This window comes from Hemibagrus wyckioides, linkage group LG29 (assembly GCF_019097595.1).
Source record: "Hemibagrus wyckioides isolate EC202008001 linkage group LG29, SWU_Hwy_1.0, whole genome shotgun sequence".
NCBI classification, from domain to species: Eukaryota; Metazoa; Chordata; class Actinopteri; order Siluriformes; family Bagridae; genus Hemibagrus; species Hemibagrus wyckioides.
This window is the reverse complement of record NC_080738.1, coordinates 20046353-20069836: the sequence shown is the minus strand read 5'-3', so window position 1 is coordinate 20069836 and position 23484 is coordinate 20046353. Positions and strand designations below refer to the sequence as shown.

General features: G+C 43.5%; 1 protein-coding gene across 1 annotated transcript in view; it reads left to right on the top strand.

The window, feature by feature from the left end:
- abca1a (ATP-binding cassette, sub-family A (ABC1), member 1A) overlaps nt 1-21935 on the top strand; it is a 27129-nt gene extending 5194 nt beyond the window's left edge. Inside the window, exons 3-50 of the mRNA XM_058384368.1 lie at nt 9-102; nt 1179-1320; nt 1803-1921; nt 4078-4199; nt 5374-5565; nt 6249-6338; nt 8590-8830; nt 9206-9345; nt 9464-9580; nt 9770-9961; nt 10154-10359; nt 10471-10647; nt 10751-10973; nt 11156-11377; nt 11472-11676; nt 11782-11895; nt 11975-12149; nt 12231-12362; nt 12478-12617; nt 12711-12848; nt 13179-13411; nt 13511-13583; nt 13670-13872; nt 13956-14004; nt 14109-14225; nt 14353-14501; nt 14586-14710; nt 14793-14891; nt 15129-15318; nt 15398-15492; nt 15601-15633; nt 15824-15929; nt 16099-16173; nt 16345-16514; nt 16613-16790; nt 16870-16985; nt 17092-17236; nt 17359-17482; nt 17608-17737; nt 17811-17931; nt 18031-18093; nt 18172-18278; nt 18397-18538; nt 18650-18784; nt 19049-19152; nt 19418-19510; nt 19600-19843; nt 20378-21935. Of these exons, the coding sequence (XP_058240351.1) occupies nt 9-102; nt 1179-1320; nt 1803-1921; nt 4078-4199; nt 5374-5565; nt 6249-6338; nt 8590-8830; nt 9206-9345; nt 9464-9580; nt 9770-9961; nt 10154-10359; nt 10471-10647; nt 10751-10973; nt 11156-11377; nt 11472-11676; nt 11782-11895; nt 11975-12149; nt 12231-12362; nt 12478-12617; nt 12711-12848; nt 13179-13411; nt 13511-13583; nt 13670-13872; nt 13956-14004; nt 14109-14225; nt 14353-14501; nt 14586-14710; nt 14793-14891; nt 15129-15318; nt 15398-15492; nt 15601-15633; nt 15824-15929; nt 16099-16173; nt 16345-16514; nt 16613-16790; nt 16870-16985; nt 17092-17236; nt 17359-17482; nt 17608-17737; nt 17811-17931; nt 18031-18093; nt 18172-18278; nt 18397-18538; nt 18650-18784; nt 19049-19152; nt 19418-19510; nt 19600-19843; nt 20378-20518 (6741 nt within the window). The 3' untranslated portion in view covers nt 20519-21935. The remainder of the gene's footprint in view (nt 1-8; nt 103-1178; nt 1321-1802; nt 1922-4077; nt 4200-5373; nt 5566-6248; nt 6339-8589; nt 8831-9205; nt 9346-9463; nt 9581-9769; nt 9962-10153; nt 10360-10470; nt 10648-10750; nt 10974-11155; nt 11378-11471; nt 11677-11781; nt 11896-11974; nt 12150-12230; nt 12363-12477; nt 12618-12710; nt 12849-13178; nt 13412-13510; nt 13584-13669; nt 13873-13955; nt 14005-14108; nt 14226-14352; nt 14502-14585; nt 14711-14792; nt 14892-15128; nt 15319-15397; nt 15493-15600; nt 15634-15823; nt 15930-16098; nt 16174-16344; nt 16515-16612; nt 16791-16869; nt 16986-17091; nt 17237-17358; nt 17483-17607; nt 17738-17810; nt 17932-18030; nt 18094-18171; nt 18279-18396; nt 18539-18649; nt 18785-19048; nt 19153-19417; nt 19511-19599; nt 19844-20377) is intronic.
- Nucleotides 21936-23484: the final 1549 nt, after the last annotated feature.

Genomic DNA, 23484 nt, shown 5'->3' with positions numbered 1-23484 from the left:
TGTCTCAGATCCAGCTGCTGATCGAGATCATCTGGCCTCTCTTCATCTTCTTTATTCTGATATCTGTGCGACTCCACTACCCTCCCTATGAGCAGCATGAATGTAAGTGAGCTTTGGGGCTTGTTCTGTATAAACCAGTTCTGGGAAGTGGACGCTGTTTGTCCATCTTTCTGAGGCCTTGAGCCACATCTGGTTTCAGCTGAACCTGCAGTCACGTGATGCGGCTCTGAGAATCAGCGTGTGGACGTTTCTGCAGCTCGTCGTGTGTGAAATCAGAGCAGATCTTTTATAACAGATCAATAAAGACATTATTCAGTAGCGTATCACAGACACAGGTGTGTAATATCAGGTTTATTACCTGTGTAAAGATACAGAGCTCATTCTTTACCTTCATAACACACAACATAATGAAGACTGGAGTGTTTCTCTTATAAACTGGTTCAGATTTGTGTTTATTTTAACAACAGTTCATGTTAATTTGTCAGTGTGATAAATATTATTTTCATTTCTCTGAGCTGAACCGTCTTTACACACCTTCTTTATTAAAACTGTGAATTAGAAATAAAGACACTCTGAACAGCTGGATTTCCTGCAGCAGTGAGTGAGTGGAACAGGATCGAGTGTGTTCTGTGTGTTCAGTGACCTGAACTCAGGCTGTTTGGGTCAATCCACTGTTTGCTTTGTTTGGACCATGACCCAAGTCGCCAAAAAAAGTCAAGGATGTCAAAACAGCTCCATGAAGAGCAATCACACATGACTCAGCACCATGAATAAACATCCTGGTCATTAGGTCCAGTTTGAGCTAGAACCTGACGCTGATACTGTACATGTGAAGTGTGAGAAGAACCATGGTGCAGTTCAGTGTTGACTTCAGACTGTGATGTAGCGTTAAAAACGACTTCCAGAAGGTTCCTCGGTCTTTAGCTGTTTGTTAATAAGAGCTAGAAAGTGATGTCATGTGTAAATCCTGGCTGGATTGGCAAGTGCAGCCTGATAAACTCGTCCATTAAACCTGTCCAGTGAGCTGCACGGAGCTGCTGAGGTCCAAGTGTACTTATTTACTTTGGGTTTTATTTTTGATAACGCCTCTTTAGCACTTAATCTCTCTGTACAGGAGGAACATTCTGACACTGTAAACATTACACTCACCTCTGTTTGTTTCTATTGTCCTTCTTCAGGCCACTTTCCTAACAAGGCCATGCCTTCAGCGGGCACTCTGCCCTGGGTCCAGGGAATCATCTGCAATGCCAACAACCCCTGCTTTAGGTACCCCACTCCAGGAGAGGCGTCTGGGGCAGTGGGCAACTTTAACAACTCCATGTAAGATTCCCATAATTCATCTTCATGAGGAAATCTGCAGTAATAGTGTGAATGTTGTACTGTAATGTGGTTACAGAAGAAGACAGATGTTTCTCAAGGGTTCTTACTAACAATCTTCTAGTTGTTACCTTCACTGAGTGGAAACTCATCTACAGTTTAGATCTTAGTTTCTCCTCAAGGTCCAGCGCTCATTAAAGTTCTGGTTTCTTCTCACTGATTATAAATGAGTAATAAACCTGCAGTAAAATGCAGAAATGTGTTAATTCTGTCCTGTATGAAGAAACTATTCTTAGAAACCTGTGTATTGAGTTATGTTGATCTTCATGCCACGTCAGCGTGGCATCAGTGTTACCTTTAAAGCATGGCACAGTGTGACCAGAAGTCTGGAAATGGGAATGTATTCCACTGAACTTTGAGAGAAACACGATGGAAAGTTGCACTGAGATGAAATTCATTTCTTTTATCGTCCCTGTTCCTTACAGTATCTCTCGGCTTCTGACCGACGTCAAGAAAATGCTCGTCTACAGTCAACACGATAAGAGCTTTGAAGGCTACAAGGGACTGGTCCGAGCTCTGAGGAAGCTCCAGAGCAACGCTGCAGGTATCTGAACACCACACTGAGTCTGAGCAGCGTGTGTGATAACAGGGATTAATAATGAGACAGTAAAGCAGCATGTCACGTGATCGTTACTTCACTCACTATATAAAGATATGAAGGTCTTGGAGTGTTGTGGAGCTCCACCTCCAGCTCTGAGGTGTTATCTGTCTGAGCCACACTCTGCTCTGATAACCTGCTCTGAACACACTGCTCATTTCTCTGGAACATGTGGAGACCTCCAGTCTGTGAGCTGAGCACCGAAACACACACATACCACAGAGATGCAGAGAGATTTACTTCCTCTTCTGCTTCCTGTCTGAGGTCAGAAAGCTCCGAGCAACAAATCAGAAAAAGTTTAACATTCTATCATTTCATTTCTCGGTGTCCTCAGGGTTCCTGGATTCTAATGCAGCATGGTCACGCATTCCCTCTGAAGAACACACACACACCTTGCAGACACACACACCTTGCAGACACACACACCTTGCAGACACACACACCTCCAGTGAGTTTAGAGTTTACATATCAGCAGTCTTCACATTCTTTCCTTTGTTTTTCTTTAAAAGGCCTTGAGGTTCTTGAACAGGACACTGAGGACACCATGCAGATCTGTAAACACTCTCATTTATTGCAGACCGTTTAGTCAGACACACACACACACACACTCACACAAATAGTTGGCAGTAGATGGTAGCAGTAGTATTGAGGCAGTAGAGAAGGTAGAAGGTTGTAGAGTGTGTTGTGTGTTCATCTGGACCAGTGTTCAGGAAACACAGCTGAAGCTTCTGGTTCAATGGTAAAATGTCTGAAAAATAATTGAGTTCCTGTTCAGATCCCTGATTAATAGTTCCTGAGACAGTTCCTGAGTTCCTGAAAATGCCACTGAAATACACCTAAGGTTTCAGGAGGCTTTTCTGCTGAAAGCGTATGTAAAGCTTCACGAGATTTCAGGAAGCTCTTTGGTTCAGAATGTGTCTAAATTTCCCAAATTTCTTCAGAAGGCTTCTGGGTTCTGGAGTTGTTTTTTTTAAATTCCTGATAAGGTTCCTCTTTCCATTTAGAGATCCATTAAGAGTACCCATGATGCCTTTTTTCTCCCCCTCCTCCCTCCCACACCATCTCACTGGTTTCCTGCTCCGCTGCTCAGATGATTGATTCTGGTTGCGACCCGTTCCCCTTTCAGGTCCTTTAACTCCGCCTCTTCTTTATCTCTCTCGGTTCTTTTTTGAGCTCCTGTCCATGTGTCCAGCAGAGCAGACCGTACAGAGTTCCTCCTCACAGCAGGGGGCAGATCCTGGTCCGTCCTTCTCTTTACACTAGTCTGTGTTTACTGGCTGATGTCCAGGACTCAGTATTCAGGATTCAGATGATTAAAAGACTTTTGATAAGGAGTGGTCAGTGAGTGGTCAGTACTTTAGGAACAAAATGAGGCTGAAAGAGTAATCTCAGTAATTACAGTAAATACTCACAGCGTGTCTGTTAGCTCTGAGGGACAGAGAGCATGCTGGGAGTCGGAGTGTCTCTACAGCGCTGAGTGATTTTTATTAACTGCCCCACAGCGGTGCTTTTACACCTGGGTCCTGATTCTCGAGGTGTGCGGGAGACTTCAGTCCCAAACAGGAAGCTGTGCAGTCTCAAGGGATTTCTCTCTAAAGTCTGAGCAAGATTTCTGTTTAAATCTTACCTCAGTGTTTTATTTAATAATCTATTTGATTATAAAGAAGCACCAGAATTAGTAAATATTAGACAGTTAAATTCTTCCTGAATGAGAACATATTGTCTTCGTGTACAGAACAATGAAGAGCTGCTGAAAGAGGAATGACCTAGAGTAACCTCACTCTGGCTGGAACTGGTTTCCAGTCTTTCCGGAATGTTCTGCCTGGAGAACAGAGTCTCAGTGTCTCCCTCTCTGTTCTTCCTCTTTTGTCTGTCCTCAACACCACGCTGTTTTTACTGTCATCATTACAATAGTCTGCATTATTAAATATCTCATTACCGTGTGGTGAAGTGTCCAGGCGCTGTTATTTAAAATAAATGCATTAAAATAAATACACTAATGGCGCTGTTAAATAAAATAAATATAATTCTGTAACACGGGTTTTGTTTTTTAGACAGATTTCGAAGATTGTGGATTTAAACACATTTTTTTATTTTTGCAGGATTTAAGTTGAAGGACTTCCTCCGTGATAATGAGACCCTATCTGAGTTCCTGGAACAGAACGCCACGCTGAGCAAACACTCCGTGGAGCAGATAGTGGACGCCAACATCAACCTGGAAAAAGTAAGAGTGGATTATAAACACCTCGTTTTCACACGTCTGTCTGCTCACTTCTGTTCACTCACACTTACATATCAGAACATATTTCCGGCCCAGGCTTGTGTCAATATAATAAGGAGATATGAAGAGTTTTATATAATAAACTCAGAGCCCTGGGGCTGTTTACTCATCCTCCTATACGTACATGACCGCTCTGTTACACAAGGTCAAAGTGTGAGGCAGATAAGCTGCAATTCACTGAACTGACACCAGACATGAGGGGAGGAGGGCATGAGGAGAGGAGGGAGGAGGGCAAGAGGGGTGAGGGGAGAGGACGAGGGGAGGGCAGGAGGGTACGAGGGGAGGAGGACAAGAGGGGTGAGGGGAGAGGGCGAGGGGAGGGCACGAGGGGATGAGGGCAAGAGGGGTGAGGGGAGAGGAAGAGAGAAGGGCATGAGGGGATGAGGGGAGGGGATAAGTGGTCGAGGGGAGAAGGGCAAGAGGGGAGGAGGGCATGAGGGGACAATGGAGGGGAGGAGGGCACGAGGGGAGGAGGGGAGGGGACAAGTGGACGAGGGTAGGAAGGCACGAGGGGACAAGGGGAAGGGACGAGAGGTCAACGCAGGGGCACAGAATGAAAGAGAGGCTGCATTTACACAATAAATGTCCACACCATGGCCTCCTGAACCCTGAACTCAGCTCCTTCATGTTAAAGCTCCTGGAGCTTCACTTAACATTTAAACTGAATTAATCAGCTTCATTTAACTGAATTAGTGTCAGATAAAAACAGGATAAAAAAAATAATCAGGACATCCTGAGGAGGCTAATAGATTTCTGGGATCCAGAGAAGGAACCTAAAAAGTTCTTGTAAACTCCTCTGCAGTAGAAACACACCTGAGATGTTTCTTTAAACAGTCCTGGCTGTGACAGTGCAGCACATCTGGACACAGAGACGCTGCACACAGGGACAGCAGTTGAAATGACCCTAGTGCTGGAACATGGAACCTTCTGTTTGTGGCAGAAATATTTCTGTAGCCTTGAGACAGAAATAATGAGTAGAGTAGAGGATGTGCTACAGAACATTCTCTCTGTCTCCACAAGAGGCCATGAGGCTCATCACGAAACACAGAGCTGAGTGTTCTGACTGGTCACTGTGTGGTCACTGATGAGTGATAGATGATTATTTCCTCTTCACCAGGTGCTGATTAAAGGGTTTGGAGTGCACCTGAGAGATCTGTGCAACACCACCTCTCTGGAGGAGTTTGTGAACATCGCCGATCGCAACGTCTCCGAGATGACGCAGAAAATCATCTGTCAGGCGCCTGCTGATTGGCTGAACAGCGCAGAGAGCCACTTCCTGTCCAACATTGACTTCCTGAAACCCATACGGGTAAGATGACCAGAGCGAAGGAATTATCTATTATTGAACTCCAGGCCAGAGCTGCTGCTGAGTTCTGGACTCTGATTGGTGGATCAGGTGGTGATTAATTCTCTCTAACAGCAGCTCTGACTGTAGCTCAGGGTTATATTAATGCACTCACTCTGATACCTTATCGTTTCCATGGCAACAATTCAATCACAGAGACATAGGCTGTAATGAGTTTTGTTAGATTTATCACACTTCACATAAACACAGAAGAATGAAGTATATTATAATAAATATATATGATGACGTTAGCCATAATCACGCAGGCCAGTGAGTGACCACTGGGTCATTTCCCTACAATGCTCTCTTTGTGTAATGGTTATGAGAAATGACTACATCACACAAATCATCACAGAGAGAGCACTCAGAAGGAATTTACCGCACACACTGTGTGTGTGTGTGTGTGTGTGTGTGTGTGTAGGAACAGTGAGGTCTGATTTAGTAAATTCATGTTTCTGTGGAAAAACCTGGAGAATGTTGTTGTGACTCACTCTGAACTCTGAACTCTTTTCTTCTGCTGCTTTTCATTATGTAAAGGTCACAATGGTGAAGTAAACCTCACAACCCTTTCTTCTTCTTCCACAACGAACAGAATGTTAAACTGATGAATGTTCTGTGTGTCTGACTCTCCTCTCGTCTCCGTGCAGAAGGACGTCAGATCGAACCCTAAAGCGGTCCAGGACGTGTCTCTGGCCACCGATACACTTCTCCAGAGTCTGGGATCATTGGCTGTTGAGGTGAGAACTCCCAAAAATATCCCTCCTCCTCTTCTGGACACTAAATGAAATAGCAGAGAGAGACTTGTGATACGTCCGGTACAATTTCCAGAACATTCCTTCTGACCGTATGTAGGTCAGAAGCCACTGGTGTGTATTTGTGTTTATCAGAGCAGAGCTTTCGTAACCTCTCACTCAGTTTGATGTTATTTTTAATATTTTACTAAAAAGATCCAGTAACAGCCTCAGAGGATCTCTAGACCTTCAGCCTCATTAACTATGCCAGGATATGCACGAATGGATATGCAAATTCCCACATCACCCTTATTATCGCTGACATCAGAATAATGCGATCTCTGCTCACGTTAGTCCCTCGACCCGAGATTCAGAGACTCCTCATTTTCACACTCACTTATTTAAACCTGGTGGTGTGATTAGTTTAAAGCTGTTAAGTTTATTTTGTGACATCACAGCTTGAGTTTATATGTGCTGTAGCTCCGCCCACTAAAATGTTTTCTACACAATTGCAGAGAAAAACAATCTGGTTTTGTGCTTAGATTAATATTAGAAGCGTGTTGTGGTGGTCAGGGTAGATTTGTGAGCTGTGCAGCAGCTGAGGGCAGGAGAATGGGTTTGATATTTCCGGCTGGCCGGAGCTCAGGGTTCCCTGGACACGCACTCGGCTTTGGCAGATTTTCTCAGGCGTTTGGAAACCGGAGCTGAGTCAGAAAGTCATGAGTGATTTACCGAGCCTCAGACGCTGCCAGATCCTGCTCTTCTACAGTTAATCAGCTGAGCTCGCTGAACACCGGGTCACTCAGAGTCACTGCTGTTTTTCTTCACTATAAGGTGTCGATTGTGTGCGTTATATAACACAAAGAGAACCCAAACAGGCGTGGGATCACTGCTTCAACTGTATTATTTCACAATATTTCTGAACAATATTTCAGCTGTGTCACATGATGAGCCGTGACAAAGACATCACACTGTCAGCTTCTAGAAGAGAAACAGAAACAATTCCCCTGCTTCAGCTTCTCTTTTGTTCTCACGCTGCGGTTTTTCGCTGAACTACAGTAACCTCGTGGTGAGGCTGCAGGACAGGAGGTTACTCCAGGTCATTCCAGGCTGCTGGTGTTCCTGCCTCTTGTTTGCGTGGCTCTGTCACGGAACACAAGGCTGGTGTTTATAGTAGCTGCTGTTGGTGGTTGGATCTGACCGCCTGATTCAGCTTGGTGTCTTTGAGTAGGTGGGATTGCGTGTGAAGAGAGACGTGTCATCACAGAGAGACCGCCGGTCAGGATGGAGTGTGTGCAGCGGAGAGCAGGAATAACTCAGGAAACTTTATGTTTTAATAATCAGAGATGGTTTCAGATTAAACCACACCAGAGTTTTAAAACATTCAGATACAGAACAGATACGATCCTGTGCAGCTTGACCTGGAGTAACCTCAGGCGCTTCTTCTGTTTATTCCACATCGCAGTAAGGTAGTGAAGACAGTATCACGCACACACACACACACACACACACACACAGTACATGTGAAATGTGTTGATAAAGCATTAGCTTCATTAGCATCTTATGTTGGTTTCCTGCTTGGTGTCCGAGAGTAACCCTGCTCCTCACTCAGTGGCTCCACCTTCAGTTCAGTTTTCTCTTAATGATATGTTTGAAAATGATATAGTAATTACACAATATTTTGCTCATAATTCATGGAAATTGCCAAAACTATGTCATTATGAAGAACATTTCCAAATGCCGCACTTCACTCTCACTCACAACCTACTGATTTATGAAGTTTATAAGTTTAAAACATTTCTCGATGAAAAATTAATTTTTCTCTCTCTGTGGTTATTTTCTGTATAAAGAGATAAGAGCTAATTCAGTTACTGATAAACTAGTGAATAAAACTAAACAGAATCTGAGGACTGCGATGGACTGGTGACCTGTCCAGGGTGTACCCCTGCCTTTCTCTGGCAGACCTCCGTGACCCTAGTTAGGTATAAAGCGGGTATAGACAGTCGATGGATGGAATCTGAGGAAAGAATTAAATAAAGCACACAAAAATAGAATAAAATACACAGAAATAATAATTATTCTCATTAATTTAATAGAAGTGTTCTGGTATCTTCAGGTGAGCTCAGTAGACAGGTGTGTTGTTAATGTCCAGCGTGAGGAGATCTGGTGTCATTCACAGCTCTCCTGTTCTTCATTATTAACGGTTTATCCCTCGTCTCCGTGTCCGTAACCGATGATTCCTGAATCTCCCTGGCAGCTGGTGAGCATGAAGAGTTGGCGTGACATGCGGGAGGAGATCCTGTTCCTGACCGGGAACATCACACACTCACCCAATCACGTGTACCAAGCCGTGTCCCGCATCGTGTGTGGACATCCGGAGGGCGGAGGCCTGAAGATCAAATCCCTCAACTGGTACGAAGACAACAACTACCAGGCTCTGTTCGGTAACCAAAACGACGGAGACAACGAGCCCGTGTCTGCCTACGACAACACGTCCAGTAAGTGTGTGTGTGTAAATTCACTCATCCTTTAAAACATCAGACACATCTGGAGCATATCTGCATTAAAACATCAGACACATCTGGAGCCATGGAACACATCTGCTTTGCTTAGAATTACTCTTTGCAATTAATTATTAGCACGCAGGAGTTGCTCGTTAATGTGAACTGAGGAGTCTTTCAGTTAATTTGATGAATAATATTTTATTGTTCCTCTCACTGATGGTCAGTAACACTGAGTGGACTTTCAGAGCATCGCAGATGTAACACCAGCCTAAAACCCAGCGAGAGTGGAATTCTAATAAACTGTAATGATAAAATTCTGCTGCTAGTATTTCTGTTCATTGGGAGTTTTCTCTTCCTCTGCTCTTTCAGCTCCATACTGTAACAACATGATGAGGAATCTGGAGTCCAGTCCCATCTCACGGATGATCTGGAGAGCACTGAAGCCTCTGCTTATGGGCAAGATCTTATACACACCTGATACACCTGCAACACGCAGGATCATCCACGAGGTCCGACTCAGTTACAGAGGATTAATACATTAGTTCTATTAAGATATTAATGCAGCACATTAATCTCTCTAACGCTCTCTCTCTCTCTCTCTCTCTCTCTCTGTCTACCCCTCCCCAGGTGAATAAGACGTTCCAGGATCTGGGAGTGCTGCGGGATTTGGGAGGAATGTGGGAGGAGATGAGGGTGAAGGTCTGGGACTTCATGGAGAACAGTGAAGAAGTGGATCTTGTGAGAGTGAGTTAACTTTGATATAAACTCCACAGCGCCACACAGTGCTCAGTAACAGCAGTGCAGCTTACTATTAGATATTACACACACATGATAGAACACTGTATGTCTTCGTCTTCTTAATGTGAGCTTATGACTGCACAGAAATTATTTTGGAGTAGAAGGTTTAGATCGTGTGATGTCTTCACTCTGTAGACTCTGCTCCAGAATAATGCCAGCGCTCAGTTCTTCAAGGACAGGCTGAAAGGAACGGACTGGCGAGTGGAGGATATTTCACGCTTCTTGTCTAAAGCCTCTGAGGACATGCAGCCTGGTACAGCCTACACCTGGAGAGATGTGTTTAACGAGACGGACCAGGCCATTCTCACCATCTCACGTTTCATGGAGGTAAACACGCACGTTTATTTACCAACATTGCCGTGAGACGTATCTGAATCAGACTTTTGAATGAAGTCACTTTAATTTTATTCTTGATTCTTGATGGTTTGAAGATAAATTTTAACGATAAAATCACATTCCTGCTCAAATGTTTTGTTTTCTGTGCTCCTTAATCGGGTTTTTTTTCTTGTCAATCTTCAGTGTGTGAATTTGGACAAGTTGGAGCCGGTGTCCACTGAGGAGCGTTTGGTGAATAAATCCATGCGGCTGCTGGACAGTCAGAAGTTTTGGGCTGGGATCGTGTTCCCGGACATGCAGGCCGACTCCTCCGAGCTTCCTCATGATGTCAGCTACAAGATCCGCATGGACATCGACAATGTGGAGCGGACCAATAAGATCAAGGATGGGTAGGGAACTGTTCTGTTTCTTTCAGACATCAAGGTCATGTGACCAGAACTTAAAGTCCAGCTGTTTATTTGTGACTTATTTCAGCTTATAAATGTTTATTTTACATTCAGGTATTGGGACCCTGGTCCTCGTGCTGACCCCTTTGAGGATCTGCGCTACATCTGGGGAGGATTTTCGTACCTACAGGACATTATTGAACACGGGATTATTCGGGCTCTGACAGGCAGCAAGGAAAGAACCGGAGTCTACGTCCAGCAGATGCCGTATCCATGTTACGTGGACGATATGTACGTTTTAACTTTTTACATTCATGTTTGTCATCTTCTGTCTTTATTTTATTTAATCCTATCTGTTCTCATGATCTGTGTGTGTGTGTGTGTGTGTGTGTAGTTTCTTGCGTGTGATGAGTCGCTCCATGCCCCTCTTCATGACCCTGGCCTGGATGTACTCAGTGGCCATCATTATTAAAGGCATCGTGTACGAAAAAGAGGCGCGTCTGAAGGAGACCATGAGGATTATGGGATTGGATAATGGGATCCTGTGGCTGAGCTGGTTCATTAGCAGCCTGATCCCACTGCTCATCAGCGCCGCCCTGCTGGTCCTGATTCTGAAGGTGTGGCTCTTTGTTATCCTCCTAAAAAAAGAATACATAAGTGTTATATGATAGATTTTCATGGCATCGTGCTAGATGTTAAAATGTTTGCTATAAAAATGTAAAGATAAATAATATAAAATAAATGAATTAAAATAAAGATAATTAGAGTTTGATCCTCTGTATCTCTTTCTGCATTACAGATGGGGAACCTTCTGCCCTACAGTGACCCGGGTGTGGTCTATCTCTTCCTGGTCTCCTTCGCCATCGTCACCATCATGCAGTGTTTCCTGATCAGCACGCTGTTCTCTCGGGCAAACCTGGCAGCTGCCTGCGGGGGCATCATCTACTTCACCCTCTACCTGCCCTACGTCCTGTGTGTGGCCTGGCAGGACTACGTCGGATTCGGGGCTAAAGTGGTCGTGGTGAGTAGTATGTTAATCAGAGGAAAGGTGTTCATCAGGTTATCACTAGGTCTTCAGAAGATAATGTGTGTTCATTAACATCCCTGTGTTTCAGAGCCTGTTGTCTCCGGTGGCCTTTGGTTTTGGCTGTGAGTACTTTGCGCTGTTTGAGGAGCAGGGAGTCGGCATTCAGTGGGACAACCTGCTGTCCAGCCCCATGGAGGAGGACAACTACAGCCTCACCACCTCCATCTCTCTCATGCTAATAGATGCTGTGCTGTATGGCGTCATGACCTGGTACATCGAGGCTGTCTTCCCAGGTAACCCCTCAGCTTCTCTGGACTCAGTTCATTCATGTGTTTCACAGCTGATGATTCACTGTCAGGCGATTTATGCTGTGCTGACCTCTTGGACATTTCTCCCAGGTCAATATGGCATTCCCCGTCCCTGGTATTTCCCCCTCACCAAGTCTTATTGGTGTGGGGAGAAATGTGGATGGACCACAGCTTCCACCACCAACAAGAAAGAAAATGCAGAAGGTATTTATAGTTTTCTTTACATATAGATTTTGCTCAGATAAATGACTGTAAGAATCTAAATGATCTGATTTTCCCAAAGCCGTGTGCATTGAGGAGGTACCAGCTGATCTGGAACCTGGCGTCTACATCGAGAATCTGGTGAAGGTGTACAGACATGGTAAAAAGCTGGCAGTAGATGACCTCACTCTAGGCTTCTATGAGGGTCAGATCACCTCCTTCCTGGGCCACAATGGAGCAGGAAAGACCACCACCATGTAAGAGCAAGACTCTGGCAGAGGACAGGAAAATTTAAATATTTATCTTCAGTTCTTCTGACTGATGATTTTCCCCACCAGGTCCATTCTGACTGGCCTGTTCCCTCCCACATCTGGAACCGCTTACATTATGGGCAGAGACATCCGTACAGACCTAAGTGCCATCCGTCAGAACCTAGGAGTGTGTCCACAGCACAATGTCCTGTTTAGCATGTACGGTTTTCTTCAGCTAATTTTCCACCACACGTCAGTTTGATGTTTATCTCTAAACTCAGTGAATTTCTCAGTAACGTTGTTCTGAAACTTGTTGTTCTGGTTTGGCCTGCAGGTTGACGGTAGAGGAGCACATCTGGTTCTACGCTCGCCTGAAGGGCTTGTCAGAGGAGAAGGTGAGGTCTGAGATGGATCAGATTGTGACAGATTTAGGCCTCCCTCACAAACGCAAATCTCGTACTAGTCAGCTTTCAGGTAAGCACACGTGAAAGATCTAGAAAGCCCCCAAAAAAATCTGTCCAATGGTCCTTTACGTCATTAGCATCACTGATGTTGATTGTATTCCAGGAGGAATGCAAAGGAAGCTCTCTGTTGCTTTGGCGTTTGTTGGAGGTTCAAAGGTTGTGATCCTGGATGAACCCACAGCAGGGGTTGACCCATACGCTCGCAGGGGCATCTGGGACCTGCTGCTCAAGTATCGTCAAGGTACAGGAAACAAATATTTTACTAACAATTTAAAACATATAACCATAATGTCTGTGTAAGATGGTCAGCAGAGTGAGGGAATTTTAATCAGAGTGGTGACCCGAGGTTGGCTAGTGACTAATAGTAGGTTTCACGATACAGAGTCAGTTTTTCATGCTGGACATCTCCAGGACATCTTCATGATGCTGACAGCTCTGTCTTGTTTCTTATGTCACTGTCGCATTGCTCATGCAGGAAGCTAGCTAAATGGACAGTGTCTATATGTCTTTGTTCTGTTTGTTCAAAGCCTGAATCAGTCAGGCCATTTACACTGATTTTCATCTTTGTCAGGTCGAACCATCATCCTCTCCACTCACCACATGGACGAGGCTGACATTTTAGGTGACCGCATAGCCATTATCTCTCACGGGAAGTTGTGCTGCGTGGGATCTTCCCTGTTCCTGAAGACTCAGCTGGGCACTGGATACTACCTAACACTGGTCAAGAGGGATTTTGACCTGTCTCTGAGCACATGTCGCAACTCCAGCAGCACTGTGTCCTATTCCAAGAACAGTCTCAAGAAGGTTTGTGGTCAGGACCCTGTAGCAGTGCTGCTGAGAAAAGCCTGGTTAAAGTTCATGTCTAAGTCACTGTGTAATAAACAGATCATTTTGTCCATGCAGGATGACAGCGTCTCTGAAAGCAGCTCTGATGCTGGACTCGGAAGTGACCATGAAAGTGAAACTACCACCATTGGTAAGATTTTAACATAACAAACCAATCAGAACTTCTGCTTTGTGAAGATCTTACAGTATCTGTTTCTTCAATGTTTGACATTTCAGACATCTCCCTGATCTCCAACGTCATCTTCAAGCATGTTCCCTCAGCCAGACTGGTGGAGGATCTGGGCCATGAGATCACCTATGTGCTGCCTTATGAAGCAGCGAAGGATGGTGCCTTTGTGGAACTCTTCCACGAAATTGACGATCGCCTCATTGACCTCGGAATCTCCAGCTACGGGATTTCAGACACCACGCTTGAGGAGGTAAGTGAACGTATTTAGGTAGACAAATTATCTGTGCCATGCTGAATGACAGAATTGTGACCAGGTTTTTCTTTGTGGTGCAGATCTTCCTCAAAGTTGCAGATGATAATGGAGTTGATGCTGTAACCTCAGGTAAGATCAGACAGATTGAATCCATAATCAGAACACTACAGTGAAGAGATCTAGAAAACAGAGATCTGGAAGTTTTTCCAATCAGTTCCAATTTCTTGCTCCAGATGGCACTGTTCTTCCAAGAAGGCATCGCCGGCATGCATTTGGAGACCATCAGAGCTGTCTGAAGCCCTTCACAGAGGACGACAGCTTTGACTTCAATGATTCAGATGGTGACCCAGGTACTTTTGTCATTAACAACACCTTCTCATTAGCAGCATCATATCACAGGTAACTTCCTTAAACTGAAAGCTGGGCAGTTTTCAGAAGATGAAGATGTTTGTTTGTGGTGTTTGTTTGCATGTCCAGAATCCCGTGAGACAGATTGGTTAGGAGTCTCTGATGGAAAAGGTTCATACCAGGTCAAAGGTTGGAGTCTGAAGAGGCAGCAGTTTGTGGCTTTACTCTGGAAACGGTTCCTGTATGCCCGACGTTCTCGGAAAGGATTCTTTGCTCAGGTGAGATGATCATCTAAACCATGAGTTTGCAATTTTTACACAACTTTCTGAGCCTTTTCCTAACCCACATCTGCTGTTTTCCAGATTGTTCTTCCAGCTGTGTTCGTGTGCATTGCCCTGGTCTTCAGTCTAATTGTGCCACCTTTTGGAAAATACCCAAGTCTGGAGCTGGAGCCCAGCATGTATGAGGAGCAATACACCTTCATCAGGTAAACACCTGAACCTCAAGCTACAGAGCTAAAGAACACAGAGTGAACCTGAGTCTGACTGAGTTCTTGTATTTTACCTCAGTAATGATGCGCAAGAGGATGTGCACACTAACAAGCTACTTGGAGTGTTAACGGACAGTCCGGCATACAGAGGGCGCTGTGCTGAGGATGGGACCCCAGGGTGAGTGACATCAAAACAGCACTGTGGTACCTCCTTGAATAAGGTCTAACTTTTCAGCTATAAATGATCAAGTATATTTGTGACACATTTACTTAGCCACACCCACACAACTTCATAAAAGGAAAAGCCAGGCATAATCAGATCAAACCGCAAATCAGAACAAATGAAAAAATACATTTCTTCATATCCAGTTTGAGGCTTGAGGTAACAGTTTGTCCTTCATGTTCCATAAAACAGGGATGGGTCGTGCCCGATTAGAGAAAGTGAGTGGACTGTTCCTGAGATTCCCAAGACTATATCGGACATGTTTCAGACCGGAAACTGGAGTATGGAAAACCCGTCACCTCTCTGTGAGTGTAGCTGTGAGGAAAAGAAGAAGATGCTACCAGATTGTCCACCAGGAGCAGGAGGTCTGCCTCCACCCCAGGTAAAAATAAAAAGTCTAATGATGCTTCCTTTATGTTTAATTTGAAGGATTTTATAAAAACCTTCCTGTTGATCTGTAGATCCAAGTCAGCAGCAGAAACACACTGCAGAACCTCACAGGGAGGAACATTTCTGACTACCTGGTTAAGACTTATGCACAGATCATTGGAAAGAGGTGAGGAGAAAGAGTAAAGGAGTGACCCTGAGGGATGAGGGCTGAAGTAAATGTGTGTATAAATGTGGGTCAAGTTCTAACAGCTGGTTCTTACATGTTCTTTTGCAGTTTGAAGAACAAGCTCTGGGTGAATGAGTTCAGGTACTTCGTCCTTTATACTTAATACTTTAAAAGTGAATCTACTAAAACATCTTAACGATAAGAACAAACAGTTTTTTCTATAAATTTGGATCAAATTTCCATCATAGTAAAATCCTACTGAACTTGGTCATGTGTGAGGTCTTCTCTAGACGGCATAATCTAAATCTTCTTTCTCACTGGCTGATTACAGATATGGTGGATTCTCATTGGGTGCCAGAAGTTCACTAGACCTGCCTCCTTCAGATGAGATCTCCAAGGTCATCACTTACATGCGAACTCGCTTCAACTTGGAGAGAGTGAGTGTTTTCAGCTAGTCTTGACCTTCTCCTTCTTCACTGTTTATTAGTATAATGTTTACTTCTTTGTTCTGGATGGTCATTAAGGCTGTAAATCTACACCCAGATTTCTGTAAAGCTTCTTTTCTTAATGTTTAAGTGAATACTGATGTAGTGTTGTTGGGAACAGGGCACTGCAGCAGACAGGTTTCTGAGAGGTTTATCGAGCTTCATCAATGGACTGGACTCCAAGAATAACGTCAAGGTCAGTGTGGTTGATGGAATATGAAGGGCTTCATCATGAATCTTGTGCCTGATTAATAGATTAATGAATCCAAACAACATCTAAGAAACTGTAGCAGTTCAGAGTAGGTTCTCTCTCATGGTTGTGATCTAACCTGTTGAATTTCCATCATCTTCTCATCTCCATGTGCAGATCTGGTTTAATAACAAAGGCTGGCACAGCATTGCTGCTTTCCTCAATGTGATGAACAATGGAATTCTGCGTGCCAGCCTTCCTGCTGGGCTAAACCCTGCTAAATTTGCTATCAAAGCGTTTAACCACCCACTAAACCTGACAAAAGAGCAGCTCTCTCAGGTGGCCTTGTGAGTAAACATCTTCCTCATTACAGAAACCTGAATCTTTGCATACAGTGCACACATGTCTCTCTGACCTCCATATGACATCTTTTTTTTTCCATCAGGATGACCACCTCTGTCGATGTTCTGGTCTCCATCTGCGTCATCTTCGCCATGTCCTTTGTCCCAGCCAGCTTTGTGGTCTTCCTCATTCAGGAGAGAGTGAATAAAGCCAAACACATGCAGTTCATCAGCGGAGTTCAGCCTTTCCTCTACTGGCTCACCAACTTTGTGTGGGATATGGTGAGAGATCACTTCAGAGTTTTATATTAATCTCCTCGCTCTGATATGTTATCATAACCTTTTCTTCTTTTTTTTTCAGTGTAACTACATCGTCCCTGCAACCCTCGTCATCATCATCTTCGTCTGCTTCCAGCAGGAGGCCTATGTTTCCTCCACCAACCTGCCTGTCCTCGCTCTGCTTTTACTCCTTTATGGGTAAGCTCAGGTTTCAAAGAGATATTTTCCATCTTTTTGCTGTTAGATCTGTATTTCCTCTGGAGGTTAAAGTCTTAAGTCTGTGTTGTTGTGTTTCTCTGTATAGCTGGTCCATAACTCCTCTGATGTATCCAGCATCGTTCTTCTTTAAAATCCCCAGCACGGCCTACGTAGTCCTGACCAGCGTCAACATCCTCATTGGAATCAACGGCAGTGTGTCCACCTTCGTCCTGGAGCTTTTTGGTAGTAACGTAAGTGTGAATGATGCACAGATCCACTCTCTGTAAGCATGTGACTGATGTACTTATATATTCTGCTGTATTTTAGAAATGTATAAAAGTATAACTGATTCCTCCGATGTGTCCTGATGCAGGAGATTGGTGGCATCAATGATATTTTGAAAAATGTCTTCCTGATCTTCCCTCACTTCTGCCTGGGACGTGGGCTGATCGACATGGTGAAGAACCAGGCCATGGCTGATGCTCTGGAAAGATTTGGTAAGATTTGCTCTACTGATTTAGTTTCATGTGCATTCTGTGAAAGGTTCGCTTTAGAGCAGCTTGGCTGCAGTTCTGTGAAGTTCTGGAGGTTTAGAAATTATTTCAATCATCTGGATCCTCAGGTGAGAATCGGTTCCGTTCTCCTCTGGCATGGGACATGGTGGGCAAGAACCTCTTCGCCATGGCAGTGGAAGGCGTTGTCTTCTTCTGCATTACTGTGCTGATACAGTATCGCTTCTGCATCAAGTCCAGGTAACTCCTCAGGTCCTCATTGGGTATCTTTTTCCTGTGCTTACGTGTGCTGATGAATCCTCTGTGTCTGCAGAGACATTAATGCTCACCTGAAGCCGATCAGCGAGGAGGACGAGGATGTTGCCAGGGAAAGGCAAAGGATTCTGGGTGGAGGTGGACAGACTGACATCCTGGAGCTCAGACAGTTGACCAAGGTTAGATTCCTTCTGCTTCTTCTGCAATGCATGAGCAATGCAGTAAACAGTAAAGATAAGATCTCTGAGCAATAATGTGATGGTATGATGTTCTCACAGGTCTATAAGAGGAAGCAGAAGCCAGCAGTGGACAGACTGTGTGTGGGAATTCCACGTGGAGAGGTACAACATTCTGCAAACTCCAAAAATTGTTTTCTTTCATGAAACCTGTGATGTTAAATGTGACGTTTCTCTGTGCAGTGTTTTGGATTGCTTGGTGTAAATGGTGCTGGAAAAACCAGTACCTTCAAGATGCTCACTGGAGATTCAGTCATCACGAGCGGAGAGGCTTATTTAGCTGGCAAGAGGTATGCTAAGCAAGAACAATCAACCATGGCTTTTATAGATAATCAACACCTTCTGACCAGAATGTAAAATTCAGTGATTTCTATTACAAAAAAACCCTGAATCTAAACTCTGCTTCAGCGTGCTGACGGAGATCAATGAGGTTCATCAGAACATGGGCTACTGTCCTCAGTTTGACGCCATCAACGACCTGCTGACCGGCCGAGAGCACCTGGAGTTTTACGCCATTCTACGAGGTGTGCCGGAGAAAGAAGTGTGTGAGGTCAGTGTTGCACTGGAGCTGGACATTAGAACAAGTTCTGCTTGAGCTGGTGGTGTGTAGCGCATCACACTGTGTTTCTGACCTCTCTCTGGACCGTGGTGCTGTTTGCAGGTGGCCGAATGGGGGATCCGTAAACTGGGTCTGGTGAAGTACGCAGAGAAATCTGCAGGAAGCTACAGTGGAGGAAACATGCGCAAACTCTCCACAGCCATGGCTCTGATCGGAGGTCCGCCCGTGGTGTTCCTGGTGAGTGGAAACCTTGTTGGTGTTAAAAATGAATAGATCAGAACATCTAGAGCTCCTCAGAGTTCAGGGAGAGCACAGTGCTCTGGCTCAGGTCCAGGGGTCGAAGGTCATTACCCAGCTTCCAGGAATCAGACAGTTCCCCCTGCCCTGTGTGTTGCCCTCGCACTTACCCTTTGGCCCTTAATGTCTGGATGATAAACAGACCTGTTTCTTTTCCTGAGATTTTCTGGGAATTTATGCGTCACTCATGTTGTTTTGGAACAGGACGAACCCACGACTGGTATGGATCCTAAAGCACGACGCGCCCTGTGGAACGGCATCCTCAGCATCATTAAAGAGGGACGTTCTGTCGTTCTGACCTCACACAGGTGGGAACCAGAGGGAGATTTATATTCCCAGTCAATGAGCTTTCTGCACCAAATGTTTTTATTAGAAATGAATCAGAATTTTAAAAATGCTTTGTCTTAGATTAAAAAATAAAGGTACCTCAAGGGTTCTTTGAATGTTTGAGCTCTAGATTTTCATTTTCTGTGTTTTCAGTAAGGTTCTGTATAGAACATGTTTAATTTCATGTTTAAGTTTTATTCTGTTTGACTGATTTCTTCACAATTCTGTTTGTTTTTCTGGGAGCAGTATGGAGGAGTGTGAGGCTCTGTGCACTCGCATGGCCATCATGGTCAATGGCAGGTTCCGTTGCCTGGGCAGTGTTCAGCATCTAAAGAACAGGTAGGAGTGAAGTCCTGAGGTCTGTTTTCTGTTGGGTTCTTTGACTCTATGTCCTACAGAGCAGAGTGTGATCAGTGTTCTGTGTGCAGGTTTGGTGATGGCTACACCATCATCCTGCGCGTAGCAGGTTCTGAGCCTCAGCTCAAGCCGGTGATGGAGCTGATCGAGTATGAGTTACCCGGCAGCACGCTGAAGGAGAAACACAGGAACATGCTGCAGTATCAGCTTCCATCATCGCTCTCCTCACTTGCTCGGATCTTCAGCATCCTGTCCAAGAACAAAGAGCAGCTCCACATCGAAGACTACTCCGTCTCACAGACCACACTAGACCAAGTAAGGAACTGGATGGGTTCTGAGTGAAACCCATTTAGTAAACTGAGAACCCTCAAAGATCCAGAGAACCTCACTTTTATTTCAATTAAATCCTTTAACAAAAACATTTAATGTACACTATTCGATAAGAAAGCCCAGAACATTTAAGTGTGCTTCAGGCACCGTGTAGAACCTTACAATGTTTGGTTTCCAGTAATTTACGCAATTTTCAAGTAGATCTCTTTATAAAGCTGGAACTGTTCCATCGTGAACATTTTCCTCTGAGAGTCAAAGCTGAGTTTCAGTTATAAAGCCCAATAAAACATTTAAATTTCACTTCTAGAAGTTTACGAAGATTAAATCTAGAACTCCTCTTTAATTTAGAGCTTTAAATGTTCTAGACGTCTACACCTGAACAGAGATTCTCAGTCAGATTGGGTTCTCAGTGGAACGTGTTTGGAAGCTAGTCTTTTCTGCAGCTGTTCTGAAATTTATTATATTTACAGTTCATTATAATGTTCAACATAGTTCTTGATTTTTTTTTGTTCTCTTCAGGTATTCGTCAATTTCGCCAAGGACCAAAGTGACGAGGACCATGTCAAAGACATTTCCGTAAACAAGAGTGACGCCGTGGTGGACTTCTCACAGCTGGACACGTTCCTCATGGACGCTAAAGCGCAGGAGACGGTGCTGTGATCCGTCAGAACCGACTCCAGTGTGATGAAGGTTCTGAGAATGGCTTTTTAAGACTCTAGTATGATTTTTGATATTTTTTAGTATTTTTGTTATGATTTCAGCGGTGTGTGTGTGCCCAGAGCAGGGCGCTGGATCTCAGACACACTACTGAAAGAAAACTCAATGCAAATCAATGCAAAGACAAAAATCCACTGCGATGTAGACGAGCTCGAGCCTGGTGCCGCTTCTCCACATCACAGCCGTAACCTGTGTGAAAAAAACTTGAAGCTTGAACAGTATTTTTACAGACGCTCTTTCTAGGGATCTTCACAGTTCCACTCAGACACTGCCAGTCAGACGCACGATTCAGGGTCGAAGTTCATCTCTCTGTCAGGCGTTGGACACAGCGGCGCTTTCTGCATCAGTCCTGAGATCAGAGGGATATTTCAATCGATTTTGTTGTCCAGCTGTAACAGGAAGTTAAGACACGAGCTTCTCCAGCACGGAGAACATCTGACATGATGTGTGTCGGTGTTGCATGCTTTACAAACGAGCTGCACGGAGAACCGACGAGTTCTCTACAGCATGTTCTTGAGAGTTTTTGAGATCTTTTGATGTCTGGTGTTCATCATCGGTTCAGTTTCTGTAAAGCATTTTAAATAAAAGAAGACGACAGGAGAAGGTTCTTAGGTAAATATTGTACAAATATCATGATGCATCTTGTGCCAAACGGAGAACTTTGTGGAGTTTGTTGGATGTTTTCAGCCTTGTAGGTGCAGGTGCTGTGGACGCTGATGTTCATGCAGTAAAGTTCAACACACGTGAGGTTTTAAACATTTCTGTACCTGACCACGTGTCATGTTTCTTGTGCAATCTGTACAATAGCCACATGCAACATTTAAAATTGAGGATAAAACTCAGGATTTTATTCTTTCTGCATTTCAGAAACTCTTTCACTTTTATTTCCTCCTGCATCAGAGACCCTGATAAACCTGGTGGATTTTTCAGGCCATTTGTTTCCAGCCTGAAGTTAAAGCTGTGACCAAACGTTCCACCAAGACGTATTTGGTGCTTTATGACTAAATTCCGTTAGAGTAAAATTCCCTCAAACCAAGTGAAAGGATATTAAAGAAGATATGGAGATACGTTCAGAGAGAAGGAACCTGTTTATCATCGGTCCAACATGTTAGCACTTTATAAGAGTTTCAGCTTTTGTTTTGTTTTGTTTTGTTTTGTTTTGTTTTGTTTTTTTCGTCCTGGATATTTACACTTTGAATAATTTTCCTAAACAGGTCACTCTTTGTTTAACAGAAGATTAAATCCTCTCATCATCTTCATTTTGTGTTAAATTATGTGTTTACACTTTAAGTATTAAAATCTATATTAATGTCTTTTCTGTACTTATATATATATATAAATAAAACATTTTGTCCTTGTACTGAATTTGGGTTTATTTCATAAAAATCACATTAACATCTTCACACCATTTATTTGTAGGTTAATAAAATATAATAAAAGATGCCTTTTTATCTACAGAACAGTATTTAAGTTTTGAGTTTAATCAGCTCTGTTGATGGTTTAAACTCTGACCTGATGTTCATGAAGCTGAGTGACCAGTTCTCCTCGTTAAGCCTTAATGAAGGTATAAAAAGCTCCAGCAGGTTCCTGCACTCAGAGTGAATCAGGACAACATCAGAACCTGACAATACCGAGCTCTCATTGTACTGGAGAACTTTAGGGCAAGTTTAGGGAGAGAGTTTACTAAAAATATCAGAAACAGATTAAAAAACCCAGAAGAGCAGGTTTTTGAAGCTGATATGAAAGCCATAAAGACCCACAAAATCCCCCAAAGAAACTTTTTCATTAAACAGTGTGTAACAGTGTGTAGAAAAAAGCTTAAATCCTCAACCTTCATAGATTTAGTTTTGTTTATTTAAAGAACTTTTCATTATTTTAATTTTATAAAGTAAAAGTCCAAATTCATTTATTTTTGGAGGTCCACAGAACTGTAGTGAGATCACACACTGCTGAACTTTACACAGATATTACAGTCTGATGCTTCAGATATTACTGAAGAATGTGTAGAGTTTCTTTCTGCCCTTTAAACAGAGTGAAGATTTTATCATCATCATCATCACCCTTCTTCTTTGCAGAACATTACCCACAAGTGTTCTGAGTGTTAGAGTTTCCTCTGGTTGATGTTACTTTTCTCTGCAGTAATAATTGGGATAATTTTATTCTCTTGCTTGTTACAGATAAACCTTCATTTATTGTCCACTTCTGGATGTTCAACCTCCTGGACTGGTTCATTAATGTACCATGTGTTTTTTAAACCAAGACAAATCATGGTTTATATCAGTTTTTCACCTTTCTGTGTGGAGATACAGTACCTGGGCTTCCACATTCCTCAGGTAACACATAACCCAAAGACCAACCAGAAGGTGAGACAGTTCCTTGGGCTGGTTGAAGATTCTAATACATCTGTCCCTAATTTTTAAGACCAGAGTGACCAAGCTAAAATGTAAGCACTGATCCAGAGTCCAAAGCTTCATCAGTGTAAAGCAGCTCTCTGTGGAGCTCAGCTGTGTTTCTGAGCAGTGTAAGATGACATTGTTCCAGAGATTTATAAGTTTATTGGATTATTTCACCTTTTTCCATAGACATGGCACACCGCATTGATACACAAAAGGGTGAGAGTCACTATAAAGCATCTGTTCATGAAATCTAGAAATACAGAGATACAAAAAATCTGAACACTAAATAGTTCCTGCTTTATCATGTGTGTTTACTGGGCTGCTTTTATCTGCTTTTATCTGCTGGATTGTGAACGGAGAGAAGAGCTGGGAAGGTGAGTGTGAAGATCTACACTGCTGAGGGACTGAATTACATGTACAGAAGCATGTACTAAAAAAACTCATCTTTAAGCTAAATTTATAATGTTTCAGAGAGAGACTGAACATAAAGTTTATCCTACAACCAGTTAATAA